The sequence below is a fragment of the Protobothrops mucrosquamatus genome, unplaced genomic scaffold, assembly GCF_001527695.2.
Source record: "Protobothrops mucrosquamatus isolate PMUCROS unplaced genomic scaffold, P.Mucros_1.0 scaffold240, whole genome shotgun sequence".
Lineage (NCBI taxonomy): Eukaryota > Metazoa > Chordata > Lepidosauria > Squamata > Viperidae > Protobothrops > Protobothrops mucrosquamatus.
In genome coordinates this window covers 83,275-100,476 of record NW_015386590.1, presented here as the reverse complement: position 1 = coordinate 100,476, position 17,202 = coordinate 83,275, and the positions used below count along the sequence as shown (strand labels likewise).

The 17,202-nt window shown below is 39.4% G+C and overlaps 1 protein-coding gene across 2 annotated transcripts in view; it reads left to right on the top strand.

Moving 5' to 3' along the window:
- Positions 1-5,924, top strand: part of CDH9 (cadherin 9) — a 99,838-nt gene extending 93,914 nt beyond the window's left edge. For both annotated transcript variants that reach the window (XM_015814349.1, XM_029283819.1), the window contains 3 exons: positions 957-1,074; positions 1,174-1,425; positions 5,434-5,924. In XM_015814349.1, coding sequence (XP_015669835.1) covers positions 957-1,074; positions 1,174-1,425; positions 5,434-5,924 — 861 coding nt within the window. The remainder of the gene's footprint in view (positions 1-956; positions 1,075-1,173; positions 1,426-5,433) is intronic.
- The last annotated feature ends 11,278 nt before the right edge of the window (positions 5,925-17,202 follow it).

The following is a 17,202-nucleotide window of genomic DNA, read 5'->3' as shown; positions in this document are numbered from 1 at the left end:
ATGGGACTGCCTTTGGGGAAAAAAGTCTGACAATTTCAAGTTGGGGGTGTTGGGGAAGGGGTTGATGTTTGTTTGTTTGTTTTAAGTAGGAAAAACTAAACTGTTAACTAGAACTAACTGAGTTGACTGTCTAATATTTGAGTCTTCCGAGTACTAATTATTCTTTTTTTCTCCCAATCCTTTAATAATCTTGGTTGGATATTCTTAGGTCTTGTACTTTTTTCCCCCCCGTGATTGCTGCTAGTTTTAAATTTGGTTTATGTGTTGCCGATGGTTTACAGCTCCTATTATTAATATTTTTTCCTAGAGTTTGGCTTTGTTGTTTTATGATTTTGCATTATAAATGTTTGGGTCACCTGCATACCGCCCACTCGGATAAGCTTGATTATTATGTATGAAAAGTACAATAATTAAGAAAAGGTAAAAAAAAATGGCTTTTAAAAAGAAGAAAGAAACTTATCTATCATACACTTCCTGGACGCTTCAAAATATTCTGAGCACTATGCTATAGTTCACATATAGGATGCTAGCTTAATGTTAGGTTTCCTTGTTGCCCTACTTGAACTGTGAATATGGCTTATGATATACCAAAACTTCCCTGTGATTACACATTTTGGAACTTTGGTAATGGTAAAATTGGGCATTTGTTGTTATTATTATTATTTTAAAAAATCTTATTAGTTTTCAGCAATCCACAGAAGTTATTGGGCACTTGGCTTGAAAGCTGTTATGTTTGAGCAACAGATGGATAACCTCAAGGAACAGTCCCTCACTGTGATGGGAAATTGTGCTAGAATTCCTTTGTACGTAGATCTGTTAAACTCAGTAAAACCATAATATAAAAGTTCATTCATGTAGTTTTAAAACCACTTCAGGCATTTATCTGAACAGATTATGCTACAAAGTAAAAGATGTAACATTTATATTCCTGACAACATATAATTATTTCCTTGCAGCTGATACAAACTGTTAGTGCTGTGGATAAAGATGAACCACCACGTGGACACAAATTTTTTTTTGAACTGGTGCCAGAATACACAGTCCATCCAAACTTTTCAATTTTGGACAACAAAGGTAGGCTTTAATTATTGGTTCTCTATGTTACATTTTGATTCCTTTGCTGAAAATGTAATATAAATATAATTTTCCTTGTCTTTGGTTCTTCTGGTGCAGATAATACGGCAGGCGTTGTAACCAGACGGAATGGATATAGCCGCAGTAAAATGAGCACCTATCTCCTGCCAGTAATAATATTTGACAATGACTATCCCATCCAGAGTAGTACGGGCACACTGAGCATCCGAGTGTGTGCCTGTGACAGCAGGGGAAACATGCAGTCTTGTAATGCTGAAGCTTTGCTCCTACCAGCAGGCCTTAGCACAGGAGCACTCATTGCTATTCTGCTCTGCATTATTATTCTGCTGAGTAAGTGGACCATTTCCTCTTTCCTTATTTGTACATGGAAATTGTTAAAGGAGACCACATTTTCAGAAGAACTTGTTATCTCCTTAATCCAGGCTTTTGCAAATGGTAAGTTCTCCAGCATTTAGGTGCTGCAGAACTCTTAGTCTTGTAAAGCCAAGGATGCAGCACAATCTAAAGATTGACTGAGATGCTGGTGGACTACCAAACATCACCAGTGGGATGCATTTAGCTTGTTGGCTTAGTTATTGCAAGGTTGGTCTTAAAATGGAATATTTCTAAAGAGTTCTGATACTGATGATGGCATGATGTTTATATTCAACAATAATGTAGTACATCTTATTTTTTATTGATATCTCATATCAAATCTATACAGTTTCAAAAAACATATTAGAGGTTCTGCCAGATACTTAATGCATAAACAACTTTGCCTATTTAGTACTGCATGTTCTATGGTCTCCGGTAGATGGGAACTGCTGTTGATAGCAATAAATTGGTAATCACTAGAGATTAAAGTTTGTAATTTTTAAAGTTGGTATTTTTTAAAATTTATATATTTAGATTTATCATCTACCATTTCTCAGGGGTTTAAGGCAACTTATGTTAGGAACTCCATTCATCTTGTAAGGATGGTTTTACTTAGTGGTAAATGTACCAAAATCAGATGTTTATCTGGGACAATGGATATTTGTATTACTAAAATCATAACCTCACCATTATTCTTATTGCAAAACAGACATCCATTTAGTCCTTAAAATAATCATGTATCATATACTGTACAATTCTTAAAGTCCAAATTCCCATCTGGTCAGCTGGTATCAGAATTCACTATATTTGTCACATTGAATTATTGCACTTCTAAGTTCCACCTTTGAGGATTGTGGGTAGAGAATGGAATACACCTGAGTTTTACTCTCTAATCATCTTGACCTCCATGAATTCAACCAACACAATTCACTATGGAATCTGAGAATTTGGTTTATTAAAATCCCAGATAACACCAAAAGTGATTCTCACGCTCAGAAATTTTAAATATAATTTTCCATTCCTTTGATTCTTCTGGTTTGTTGAAATTTAAAGTTCATTTTCTGTAAAAATAAAATTTTAATGGGAAAAGTTAAAAGGTGTGCTCAAAAAGAAATAAATTACCAGAGGGAGAATAGAATCAAAACAGTTTGAATTGTGTTGTGATAATGTTGATAGTGTTCTGTGTTAGATGGGAAAGGTATTAGGCACATAGTGGCTCAGTGGCTTAATGATGCTGGAGATGATTTCAGCTTCAGCGGTTCGAACCCAGGCATTGCCTGGCAGGATGGGCTCCTGTCATTCACGTCAGCTTCAGTCCACCTAACAGTTTGAAAGTATGTTCTGTGCAAGTAGAGAGATAGGTACTACTTCATTGTGGAGATGAGCTGGTGCTCTGTGCAGGCAGTCAGATTCCTGATGTTTCTGAATTTTCCTGGTTGCGGTGCCTTCTTGCGAGGCAGATCTGGAAAGGGAGGGGGCCTTGGGTGATGCTGCAGGAAGAGCCCCTCATCTTTCTCTCTGGTGCAAAGCCAACTTACTGTCCTGTGATGCACCTTGCAACTTACTGTCCTGTGATGCACCTGTAACAGGGCTGCTCCCTTGGTGAGCCAGATTACTATTCTGCAATAGCACTGTGGTATCCTGGCTACTGTAACAGTGCCATTCACTAATAACAATGATGATAGAAAGACATAGCAACAACCAGTCACTTAAAATATATATTTTAGGTAACTGTTGAAGGATTTCAAAATATGCTGTCAGATTACATTTATGGAGATCATGCAAAAGTTCGTAAAGCATCCAAATAGTAATGAGATAGCATGGGTTTTTTTAAAAAAAATTCAAGATGTTAAAACCTGTTCTTTAAATAAAGTGCCAGTCTTTAAGTATGACACTTGATGTTATTTCTCATTATAACAATGATGAAGAATACTAGAGGAAGCTGACTGTAGATAAGGCGGGGGAAAAAGAAGACGCTTGCTATTATGCCAACAAGCATTGTGAGGCTCTCCGCCCCCCCCCCCTCTGAAACCAGTGCTGTATTCAAACCTTCTGAACAGAAGAGACCAAACCAGATAAGCCACCTGCATTTATTAGTCAACTTATTTCTGCAACATTTTAAATGATTCTCATTACAATGAAAGCTTTCCTTGGGCATTTGGTATCCATGGCTACGAAATATACAAAAAGGTTTTCAAGAATGTGGGACCTAGTGCTGTAGTCTAAATTCATAAATGTGTGACCATACTCATGGATGACCACTAGTGTCTCCAGGATGCTCTTTTTGCCCTAATGGAAAAGGGGAATTGCTGGGAAGACTGGGGAAAAGAAGGAAATTAAGAAGATCCAGACAAGGAACGTGAATGACTGGAATGAATAGAAAAAGGGAGAAAAACTACTTTAGGAATTTTTATTCACAACAGAATTGATAAAAAGCATACCTAGGCCAAGGTTGATATATTGATATTGGGGGAAAATTGAAAACAAGTTGCAAGAGAGCTTAAACCCAAATAAAACAAATATTTCAATACACAGAGAGCAGACAAAACCTATTTTTATAGAAGGGAAAGTATAGACAGCATATAACATTTGACAACATGTCGAATGAAAAAAAAAGAATATACTGAGTCCATTTTAATATGGATTGTTCTCATAATTTTATTTTAAAGCTGAGATTTCAATAGACATGGCCCTTATTATCCAGATAACAGATAATGAGACCTTGAAAAAGAATTCCTTTCCACCATTTTGCACTTTTATATAATATATAAAAAGCACTCAAGAAGAGCCCTTCAAACAGATATAACATAACAAAATGCACGTAAACAACATATTTTACAAATCATAACTAATTCCAGTCTGTTTTTATCAACTGAATATATATAAAACTTCAACTAACAGAACCATATACAGAGAAACTTGGAGAAACAATTGTGTCATTCTATGTATTTCTTTTAAAAAGAAAGGAATATGGATTGGAGAAGCGTAATTCACCTGATTAAAGTCAGAGCATGACATTTATTTTAAAGACAAGGGGAATAAGTCAATGTATCTATTTATAGGTGTAGTGGAGAAAATAGATAGCCTTTTTTAAGGTTATCTATGCCTTAAAACAGAGTTCCCCAACCTTTCCATGTTTGCAGCCCTTGGGGGGAGGGGGTAAAGAGGGGGTGGTTCATTGGGAGGAGCAGGCATGCACACGTGCACGTGCACAAGCACCCATTGCTTGCATAAGTGAGACCAAAAAGTGGAAGTGGGACTGCAAGTGGCTGTGATGCTCATGGGACTGGGGTCCCGAGAGCCCGCGACATTTGCACGAGTGGGGCTGTGCTTGCACAACAGCCAGCCACTCATGCAACCCAGTTGTGAATAGGCCATGGACTGATAGTGGGCTGCAGCCCAAAGGTTGGGGACCCCCACCTTAAAATGCTTATATTGCTTTTCTTTTAATTAATTTAACTTCCTGGCTGGACCTTATCCCATTTTCTGAATTGCCCTACTCATCCCATAGCAGGCATCTTATGATGGTACTTCTGACTTTTCCCCAGAATTTTAAATATGCCTGCAGAGCCCAAAAGATGTATAATTCCTTCATATAAGTGGGAATCTGGCTTCAAAATTAAAGTTCTTGCTCCCATGGATAAATCATGAGAACCTCCTCTGCACTGGCATCAAATATACTGTAAATACATCCTGGCTAGATTAATCATTTTAACAAGCCCATTCATATGTTGGTCATTATATCCCCAAGCAAGATATAAAGAATAATTCCTATAGTTCATTCTGTAGTGATAAAGAAGCTCTTTTCAATGAGTTTTTGTCCTTAACTCCTTTCGTTTAATTAAGAGTCTAATATTTATCTGAATCTTACCTGATGTGATTAATGAGTCTTAATGGTTCTTAGCTTTGCCAACGTTGTTCCTAATCCAGGCGTTTCCTATTCAGTGCTCCTCACCCATCTGTATTGTTACTGTTGTCTTCCAGTATTGGTTGTGCTGTTTGCTGCAATGAAGCGCCAGAGGAAAAAAGAGCCCTTGATCATTTCAAAAGATGACGTCCGAGACAATATTGTCACCTATAACGATGAAGGAGGTGGGGAGGAAGATACCCAAGCCTTTGATATTGGCACGCTAAGGAACCCTGAAGCCAGAGAGGAAAGCAAAATGAGAAGAGATGTGATGCCAGAAACTATTTTCCAGATAAGGAGGACAGCATCTTTGTGGGAAAACATTGATATTCAAGATTTTATCCATCGAAGACTAAAGGAAAATGACTTGGACCCAACTGCACCCCCTTATGACTCTTTAGCAACATACGCCTATGAAGGGAATGATTCTATAGCAAATTCACTTAGTTCTTTGGAATCACTTACCGCAGATGGTGGGAATCAAGACTACGACTATCTGAGTGACTGGGGGCCACGATTTAAAAAATTAGCAGATATGTATGGTGGAGATGAGAGTGACCAAGACTAACTGTCTCCTTCAAGATTTCTGATGCAGCTCCAGCATTCCTGTGCATGAGCAGGGATCTCCTCTCCTCTCCTCTCTCTTCCCCCTTCCCTCTCCCCTTCCCCTCTCCTCTCCCCTCCCCTCTCCCCTCTCTTCTTCTTTTTTTTTTTTAGTGGAGAGGTCGGGCAGTGGCCTTGTGCAAACAACCCCAGGATACACATATGGAATATTTCTTGTATCTATAAAGAGCAGGTAGGGAGAGATGTCCTACATGGAAGGAGCACCTCATTGATGTTGGAGACTCTTGGATCATGGCCTGAAAATAGTATTTTGTGACTGGGTCCTTGCTGATGAGATTGATGCCTCTGTAATTAGATTAAAGTGGCCTATATTCTCCTACTTGGGAAAAAAACAAAAGAAAACATAGGTGTATGTTTTAGTAAAAGTTTGCTTAATAAGTCAGTGTGAATGAAAATGACTGTTTTTTTAAGACAGAAGTAATATCTCATCCTTTTTGTCTAAGAAGTTAGAAAGAGGATATTCAATATTATTGAGGAAGGGGTAAAATATCTTTAAAAGGCTTTTTGTGCCTTTCAGAAGGACTTTGGGAACACAAGTTTTTTTTTCTTCAAAAAATAACACTTTGCTTCACTTTCCTTGCTACTATACCCTATACTGTCCCCTATCCTATAACATAAACTGATTACTCCTTAAAAAAAATATTACTGCCATATCTATTGAGTTAAAAATGTCTGTGTTGATTCATATTTTTCTATCTATCTAAATATATATATATATACAAATATAAATATGTATATTTATATTTTTGTATTTTTATTAAATAAATTAGAATTTATAAATAAATTATGTTTTCATTTACTCTGACTTTGTGTGGCCTTTAGTCAAAACTGTGTAGTATGTTTCAAGATGGAGTGAAAGGGTGTTTCCATGCAGACTCTGGTTTTGCCCTGAAAACCATTTTCAAAAGAGAGTGGTGATTCTCCTCACAATGGTCTTCCTCAAAACACTTCATGAGGGAAGTAGGACTTGACATCCAACACCACTCTATCTTGTCTCCATCACTGGACTTGATTTCATGTTACCCTCTGTGATGCAGCAGTTTATTATGAAGATGTTTTCAAAGCCTCCCCCCCCCCTTGTCACTCATTTTAGAGACAATACAGATAATCCTTGTTTAATGATTATAATTGGGACCGGCAACTTGGTATCCAAGCAAAGGGGTTCCTAAATGAAACCACAACTGTGCTTATGATCCTACTTTAGCTTTCATTTGCTTTCCAGACCTGTAAAGATCGTAAATGTGAGGACTGGTTGCAAGTTTACTTTCTCATCACTACTGCAACTGTGAATAGTCACCAAGTCAGGCAGTCACTAAACAAAGACTACCTACGTGAAATGGTAGCACTGGCTCTGCTCTTGAGACAGAGAGGAGAGAAAGTATTTTGGCAGCAATTCAATAGAGTGAAATGGAGACAGAAATTAACTTTGCTGCCAGTAGAGATGGAGGATGTGATCACATGACCTCAGAAACAGTGCTGGAGTGACAATGTTTCTGTAAATGGAAAGGCCTTAGCTATGCTTAGAGAACATTCCTGACAAATACTAAGATTCAAATTATTCAAATCTAATTAGTAAGGGACAGAGTGAAACAACCTTCCCCCTTCCATGAATCAATTTAATTATAATCGTTACTAGGCTAAAAACAAAGACTCTTTTTATAGATGTGTGATGATGAACATTCAAATCAGTTCCAGCACATTTATTACATTTTGATTGACATTTCTGATACAAAGTTTAAAACAGCATAGATGGTTCTCCATCTGCTCCCCATCCCATAATTCTCCCACCAGTAGAACCTAAAACTCGGAGGGCCTCTGAAGACTGCATTTATTCTGTTTATCATTTAACCCCCCAATAAACCAGAATGTGGGGGTTAGATTGCAAAATTGTTTCAAAATTTTAAAACAACAATAAATCTCTAAAACAGTAACCTATTCTAATGAACACAGAAAGAACTTCAGAATATGTATGTATCCATGTTTTTGTGTTTGTGTGTGCAAAAACATATACTCAAAGACACAGAAACTTCCCAGAATAATGTGGGTTAATATAAAATCAGACCTCAGTATAGGTTTTATGGATGCCACATAACTCTGTTCTTCCTTCTGACTTAACTCTATTAGTTACAGTTATTTTGACATATTTACATATTAAAGTAGGGGTCCACAACACCCGGTCCGCGGGCACTTAGGAACCGGGCCATGCAGCTGGAAGTATGCTGAAAGCACGTCTTCCATCTCCAGGAATGCAGCCAGTCTGCAGGGGCAGGAGTGGGAGAGTGGCAGGGCACAAGCCGTCTTGCTCAGTGCAAGGTCCTCCGACAGCTGCGCTTACAACTGATTTGCAACATCTGAGCTTCGCGTCCTTCCTCCTCTCCCTCCTCCTGCTTCTTGTGCTATCTCTCCTTCTGCCTCCTCCTCCCCTTCCTGGTCCTACTCCCTCTTCCTCCTGCTGCTTCTCCCTCCTTCTCTTCTTCCTCACTTTCCTCCTCTCCCCTTCCCGGCACCCCAGCTGGGGTCGCACTCCCTTCGTGCAACTCTCCAAGTTTGCAAGAGAAATATGTGCCTGCTCAGTTTGCAACCAAAGCCTCGATGGAGGGGGACCCCCCAAAGTGTGTGTGTGTGAGGATGTCTTTCTCAGAGTGAAAATAGGGGCAGGGAGAAGCTACTTTTCACCTTAAGCACTGCATCTCCAAGGGATTCTCTCTCGTCTGCACCCTTTTAAAGACTTCTGGGTTCTGTTGCACTTCAACTTTAGTTTTTTTGCTTTTATTTTGATGCTCCAGGTGCCCCGTGTTTTGGCAACATCCTGTCTACTTTTCAAGGTTTAATTTGGTGTGTGTGTGTGTGTGTATGTGTGTGTTCCTCCTTTCTTCATGCAGCTCTCTAAGCTCTCCAGCTCTCTCTCTCTCTCTCTCTCTCTCTCTCTCTCTCTCTCTTGGTTTTCTCAGCACTTCCTCAGTGTGCTAGGTCTTTGGTTTGTTTTGCTAGAAGGCTGGGTTTAGGATTGTCTCTTTTCCTTCCCACTTTCTTAGAAACAGAAAGTCACTGGTCTAATCTAATACAATAATAGAAATAAACTGCATTCTTTCTTTCTTTGTTTGTTTATTTAGAAAATTTACAATAAATGTAATGCACGTGAATCCTCTTTAAACCTCCCCCCCCCCCCCCCCCCCCCCCCCCCCCGTCCATGGAAAATTTGTCTTCCATGAAACAGGTGCCTGGTGCCAAAACGATTGGGGACCTCTGTACTAAAGATCACTTCTCTTCCAATTTTAGAGGAAGAGACTCCCTTCCTTCCTTCCTTCCTTCCTTCCTTCCTTCCTTCCTTCCTTCCTTCCTTCCTTCCTTTCCTTCCTTCCTTCTTTCCTTCCTTCTTTCCTTCCTTCCTTCCTTCCTTCCTTTCCTTCCTTCCTTCTTTCCTTCCTTCTTTCCTTCCTTCCTTCCTTCCTTCCTTCCTTCCTTCTTGCCTACCTGCCTGCTTGCCCCTACCATTTCTGCTTCTTTCTTGATTTTGGCCAGTAATAATATGGAATTACCAGAGCCGGTATTTTTAGTCTTTCAGATAACAGGAAGAAATCAGAAGCATTAAGCCTCTGCAATGTTTAAAATACTCAATTCATTTCTTTCAAATCTCCTTAAAATCTTCTCTAATAAATTTAAAAACACCTACCAATTGACATCAACTACTGGAGACTTTTGTGGGACAAAGAAAAAAAAAGCTATAGGCCATAAGTTGTGTCTTTATAATGTACAATATAGTGTTTTCCAGATTGGTTGAACTACAGCTCCCCAAATCCCTTCCTTCTTCAGACCAATAAAAATATCTTGTACATGCAACCTTTACACTTGGAAGATACTGACATTTGGGAACACCAGATTTCTGGTAAGAGTTATGAATACATTTCTAAATTAAAAGTAGAGACACAGATTGTTCTGCTATCTGCAAAATCTAGAAGACATTTGATTGCCTGTCTCCGATATAGACTAAGAATGACTCACCCTTATGGTAGCCTGCTCTATGTTATTGTGAAGGTACTGCTGTTGTGAGATTGTGCCCTAATTAAGTGGCAATTCTGCAGCAGCTAGTCATGGACGGATATCATTGACTACCTCCTGCAGGTTTGGGAGTTATCCCTGTAATTACCATGTTTTTCTGCACACAAGTGTCAGTATTATCAACACTAGGTCCAAAAATAAAACATAGTTATCCAGATCTTGCAATGGCAGTAACCAAGAATACAAGTATATATTGACTTCTTTGCAAATGTTTCATACTTATGCAAACCTGGGCTGCCTGTTTATACCTGTATATTTATTAACTTACCAGCATTCTGGTCATGGAAGGAAAAACTAATTCTAATGTGATTAGAGGGATTATTTATTTGATTATTTCAAGCATTTATACAGCTACCCAACTCAAATGAAGTGTCTCTGAATGGCAAGTAAACATCCATCAAAGAACAAGAGAAAACAAAATCAATGCATCCCTGAAATAATTAAAGTGTGCAAGATGGTTAAATGACAAAATTACAACAACCAATAGAGAACTCTACTCAACAAAACCCAGGTGCTTAAGGAAAGACACAGATCTTAATGGTCTTTCTAAAGACCAACAAGATCAGGCTTGCTCTATGTTGGGAGAAGATTGTTCCAAAAGGGAGGGGCAACCCATGAGAATGCATTCCTCTTAGGCCTCATGATGACAATGTGGAAGAGCAGGTTACTTGAAAACTGAGGCACCTGTGCGGCTTTCTGTCCCTCTCATTTTAGCCTTTACCTCTGTATCAGGAGGACAGAGTTGCCAATAAAGCTGTAACATTGACATAGGTATGGGTAGAGGTAGTGTTATGTTCTGGGCTTCTGTTGCCACTCTGCAGATAAAGTAAAGTGGCCATTGAAAGAAGGAGTTCTCCTTCTTAGAAAAGAGACAATCATCTAAAAGAGAGGAAAAGAAGGATAGAGGCTTAACAAAACAAAGCACAATGAAAAAAGGTACAAGATCTCTACATAGTTGTCATTAACTCCTTGTAGTGCTGTTAATGTGGCTTTTCGCAGTATTTTATGTCTTTTAGTTTTGTACAGTTTTTATCTTTTGTGATTATAAGTGGCCCAGAGTTACCCTGTGATAAGATGGCCAATAAATTTTACAAAAAGAAAATAAACAAATAACAGAAAAAAGGAGTCTCAAAGAGGGACCTAAGACAGAACAAGTTTAAGAAAGAAAGGCTGATATATACTAATAATAGTACACAGTATAATATATAGGTAATAGTAACAATATAATATACTGAATAGTAGTATAAAATATAGTAATGGTCTTAATAATATGATAATAATTGTTGTAATTGTCATAGTAATAGTATATAGAAATAGCAATAAAATAGAACAGTGTTATATGCTGCTCAAATTCACCTTTTTTTGTGAGATAGGCAGCCATACAAATTTGACAAATAGGCTGGAGACTGGATAAAAAATTGTCCAGATAAGCTGGATCTCTCAAGAAAGGGACAGACCTCTGCGTCTTACAGGCAATTAGAATCAACTCCTCTTCAATCTCAGAAAAGCATTTATTACCAAATAGATCGATCCACATGTTCATTCTATGAAGGCTTTGACCAACCAGAAGGGACATGGATCTAATATATATAGGTGGCCACTCCTACAGCTCTGTTCAGTTCCTAAGGACTATCAGCTGAAAGTTTTCTGAGATAACATCACAGCACCATGCTTCAGTCATCTCCATAGGACCTGCTCAGTGGGTCTACCTCAGAGCAATTTTATCTACCATATGTTGAGAACAACTTCACAGTCATCCTGAAGATGCTCCACCAGCCCTTCCCTATCCAGAAGATTGGTTTATCCTGAACAGAACTGTTGATCAACACTCAGAAGACATAATAAAAATCAAGAAGTAAACACTGTTTGCTGTTCATAATGTCACTGGATAGGCTCTCACAAAGGGTCTTAACTAGGTCAGGTCAGATTCACTGTTAGTTTTTCTCCAGCAACACTCTAAGCATCCCTTCTGTTGCTTTATAACCATATACCTTTTGAAAACCAGAGAGCACATCATGGACTAAGAACAGAGAATTAGCATGGTCATGTTCTGGTCTAATGCCCACCATTTCATTCCAGGTGGTAACCAAAGACTCATGCAGACCATATACAAAAAGTTCAGGCAAAACCACAAGTTCCCTTTGAAATCCAGTAGGTTCATTAAGTGCTTGAAGTGGGCCAGCCGTGTGTGTGTGTGTGTGTGTGTGTGTGTGTGTGTGTGTGTGTGATGTGCACAAACATGCTACAGTAGCATGTACAGTACTTCCAGGCTCAACAGACAATAACTGTCTATGATAAAGGTGGATGTCAATGTCTCCTAACTGCAAATCACATTACCACCACACCAAAATAAAAAATAGATTTATCATGTGAGCCCACTGTGAATCTAGACAGTAATAATATAATTTTCATAGTAGCCATGAAATCTTGTGCTGCTTTCAAATCTACTTACAGGGATGGCAGTTTCAAGTCCCCTAGAACCATATGTCTGAGTAAGAACATTGCCCAACCTGAGACAGCATCAATCCACATATGCAGGGAGACCGTAACATAGCAGGGAAGCTAGCACAGTAACACAACTCTCAGCTGATCCTGACAAAATCATCTTCAATATGTTCACAGACACCATCTTTGGAGGGATGGGCTTGCCTATTTTGTCAATACACAAGCCCACCCCTTCCTTGCAACAGCTATTTTTAAAGAACATTTAAAAAGACTACGTGGAACACCAGATTGCCACAGGATCTAGCACATACTTCATACAATCTGTCAGAATATATCTTACTCCCCCTCCCCCGTTTGAGTTAGACCAGAAAAATAATGAATTCTGCCTTCTAGTATCAAGGTCAGGTTCATATAATTCACTTTGAGTGGTTCTGCTTTTGAAGACAGTTCAGAAGATATACGTAACTGCTGGAGAATATTATAGTTCAGCAGGAATATTGCATTGAGATGGAGAAATAAAGAAGAAGGAGATTTCTTATTTTAAAAATAAACATCAAGATGGCAAGAACTTAGGGTCAATAATGGCTTGTGCATAAATTATTGCTATTTGCTGAAAAAGACAGGGCAGCTTTGAAATGCAGATAAAAATACTTAATATCAGCACACCTTATACAGCAATAAACATTCAAGAGTCTTTTCTTCAGTATGGACATTAGTAAGCATTGTACCATAATTCATAGCCTTAACTGAAATTCATGAAGCAGTACCAATGTCTTTAGAGAAAGTCATTGCTAATGTTAATGCTTGTCTCAGTTATTTGGTCCCCAAACTTAGATACCTGAAAGCAAAAAAGTCAGATGCTTAGATTATAAGAGCTGGAGAGAGTCAAATATCCCAGGAAAGATTGTAGACCAGATGGATAATTATACTGTAGGTTCAGGTTGTCAAAGGTAATAACCTCAAGGAAAGGGAGGTGGGGTACTCTGGTAAACCTGAAACTAAAAAATAACTGAAAAAGTCTCCTTCTCACTCATACTTTTGAATATGGAGGAAGATAAGCAAATTCTATCCATAGTGGCTGACAGTGAATTAGGTTGCCTCTGAGACAAGACAGAAGGCTCCAGTGTTAGATACAAAAGCACATGTTTGAAACATCCAACCTGTTACTACTATATTCTCAGAAATCTAAACTTTCATTCATAATTCTGCATTGGGGTTTCAGTTGAGAGAGGAAGGAAGGAAGGAAGGCTCCCAATGGTACATTGAATGCACATGAGGAATGCCATTTTCTTGAGGCCCCAACAGTAAATTGAACAACTCATAAGGAAGGTGTCATGCCTCCCTCCAAGCCTGACTCGAGGAAGACATGGAGTTCTCTGTTGAGGCTCAGGAGGGGATGTCTGTGGCTTTGGAGGACTGTAGGGAGGAGCAGGCTGAGGCAGGCCAGGGCCCTTCAGGTTTGGAACAGGGAAGGCAGAGTTCAGGCGAGGAGCAAGCCCCCCCCCACCTGATCTAGAGCAAGGAGAGCAGAGGAGAGAACAATAGAGGCAGGCTCAATTGCTCGGGAGGAGAGAGTCCCGCCCCACTCCACAAGGCACACCTGGGGATTACGATTTAAGGAGACACTGTGGGGTGGGGCATTTGCCGGAAACAAACGTGGTATCTTGAGATAGTTGTGAATTGTGCTCTTGTCTTTGTTTAACCTGGACACTTTGAATTCCGTACCAGTTTGTTTCCTGCTTCACGACCACAGACTGCATTCCTGAGTCTCTTCTTGCAGTTTGCAGGCAAGCTGAGAGTTACAAGGACTCTTTACATTTTCTTGTTATCTGTCTTATCTTGAGAATATTGTAAACTTCCCTGGCTGTATTGGTTGAACTCTTGCCAGCATATGTGGGAACTTTTGGGGAACCTTGGCAATGATTAAAGGACTGTTGCTCTTGCAAGCCGACTGCTTTGTCTCCGCCCTGGGTCATCACAGAAGGTTATTTTATGTTACAAGTTTGTCTTATCATTGACAGAAGCAGCAGCTTCAAACCACTCATTATGAGAGGCAGGAGGAGAAAAACATGCTATGCTATTGCGATTCTGAGTGTAATCTTGACAAAAGTTACAAGTAGGCCATTCTCTGTTTCATTTAAGCCACAAAAGAATCTTCGGCTAACTTTGTAGACATGCAGACTTACAACAAATCCTGAACAAAATGAACAGAGCCTGCTAACTACACTAAAAGCTTCCATGCACAAATTTCAACTGAATAAGTAGAGCAGGGGTCTTCAAACATGGACGTTTTATGACTTGTGGACTTCAACTCCCAGAATTCCTCAGCCAGCATGCCTGGCTGAGGAATTCTGGGAGTTGAAGTCCACAAGTCATAAAAGAGCCAGGTTTGAAGACCCCTGGAGTAGAGTCTTCTTTGAACTTAGTGTGACTTCTCCCAGTTAATTCTTGAAAACATTCTTAACAACACAATGTGGAAGCATTTTGCATGACTTTTTCTGGCTTATTTTTCAACTTCAATATAGAATTTCTGAGTAACCTTCCATCCAAGTACTCAACATATTTGAACCTGCTTAGCCCAGATAAAGTTAGGCAAGTGACTGAAGCATGAGTATTCACCAATTTAAAAATTGAGGCTTTTTTTTTTTTAAAATACCTGTTACTCAGGACTAATTCAGGAACAAGTATATAGTGCTGGATCCAGATTGTTATTTCAATAGGGAAGATAGTTTTGAACTGCAGGACAAGACAAGGAACTTACAACTAAGCAGGAGAAAGCATTTCAGAACCTGGAAGATGAGGGGGTACAAATATGCATAGTTATTGATTATAATGTTATTACAAAATAATGTTGATTCCCAATAAAGATGTGTTAAATAAATAAGATTATATAGTCTAAGACAGTGATGGCGAACCTTTTAGAGACCGAGTGCTCAAACTGCAACCCAAAACCTACTTATGCATCGTCGCATGCCGGGTGGGTGTGGCCCATTGGGTGGGCATGGCCCATTGGGTTGGCATGGCCCATTGGGTGGGTGTGGCTGTGGTGGTAACGGCAGACTGGGTGGGACTAAAAAGCTCAATCATCAATTCCAACTTTGCAAGATCTTTTTTTTCCCCGCGAGAAGTTGAAATTGACTGATTGATTGAACCTTTTTTTTTTGCACATGGCAGCAAAGGTTTTATAAAACCCAGGTCAAGGCCTAGGACTTGGGCAACGGCATGTGTGCCCACACCCGTGCCATAGATTCGCCACCACTGGTCTAAGATCTCAGGTGTCTATATCTGCTCAATCTCTCAAGAAACTGATAGCTTGAATGCATCACATTGAAGAACTATTTGGAGTGAATGGGTGGAAATGTAAATTGTTAATGCATAACCTTTTATTTTGTTATGTAACCTTTTGTTACAAAGCGCTTCATGGCATAGGACCCGGTTATCTCCGAGACCGCCTTCTGCCGCAGATCCCCTCCCTCAGACCGGTACGCTCCCACAGAGTGGGCCTCCTCAGGGTGCCGTCGGCCAAGCAATGTCGGCTGGTGACCCCCAGGGGGAGGGCCTTCTCTGTGGGTGCCCCTACCCTCTGGAACGAACTACCCCCCGAGATCCGGATGATTCCGGATCTTCTTGCTTTCCGTCGCGCCCTCAAGACATGGCTCTTCCAGCAAGCGGACCTGACCTAGGGAGGATTTTATTTGAGGATTTTATTTGGGGTTTATCTTTTAACAATTCGACAGAGACACAACTTTAAAATTTGATTTAATTCGGTTTTATCGGGGGGGAATGTATTTATGTTTTGTTTTAAATATGTTGTGCGCCGCCCTGAGTCCCGTTGGGAGAAGGGCGGCATATAAATTAAATTTATTATTATTATTATTATTTAATCCCATTTCACTCTGAAAAATAATAATCAGTATGTGATAAAATGAGTTCAGTGCTGAAAAGCAAAGCAGCTTCACAAAAGCTGGTTCAGCACAAGATGCCTGTTTTTACAAGATTCAAGGCTAATAGGAATCATGAAATTCTATATTCCTCATTTGTCCAACTAGATGATAGCACTTAGTTGATCTTGACTGATCCTGAAACCTGATCAAAGCCTGAATATGCTTTCCCCCTCCCCCTATGCTGTTTTTTCCAAGCAAGAGCTACAGACCCATCCAACAGAACAATTAATGTATTTTTTACAGTACAATTTAGCCACTTGCTGTCTTATTGTTCCTTGCCCTGTCTTGTCAATATATTCGTCTGACATTATGCATGTCCAGTTCTGCAAGGCAAGAAAAAAGAGAAGGGATGGGATGGGATGGGATGGGGTGGGGTGGGGTGGGGTGGGATGGGATGGGAAGGGGAGGGAAGGGAAGGGAAGGGAAGAGAAGAGAAGAGAAGAGAAGAGAAGAGAAGAGAAGAGAAGAGAAGAGAAGAGAAGAGAAGAGAAGAGAAGAGAAGAGAAGAGAAGAGAAGAGAAGAACCTGGTGTTGACTTTAATTAGTTCTGCTTTGGATAGAGTTGATATGTTAATTACATACATATCAAGTCTGAGAATGTACAGATCCAGGTATATAAAAATCTTCTCTTTTATGTCCTATACATAAAATGTTCTTCCCTTACAATTCATGGAAATACTGATTTTATAGAGTGCTACTTCTTTTATCAGCTGAAATGATTACTAGAAACATTAGATTTGTCAGCATGCAAAATGGTAAATACATTTTTTTAAA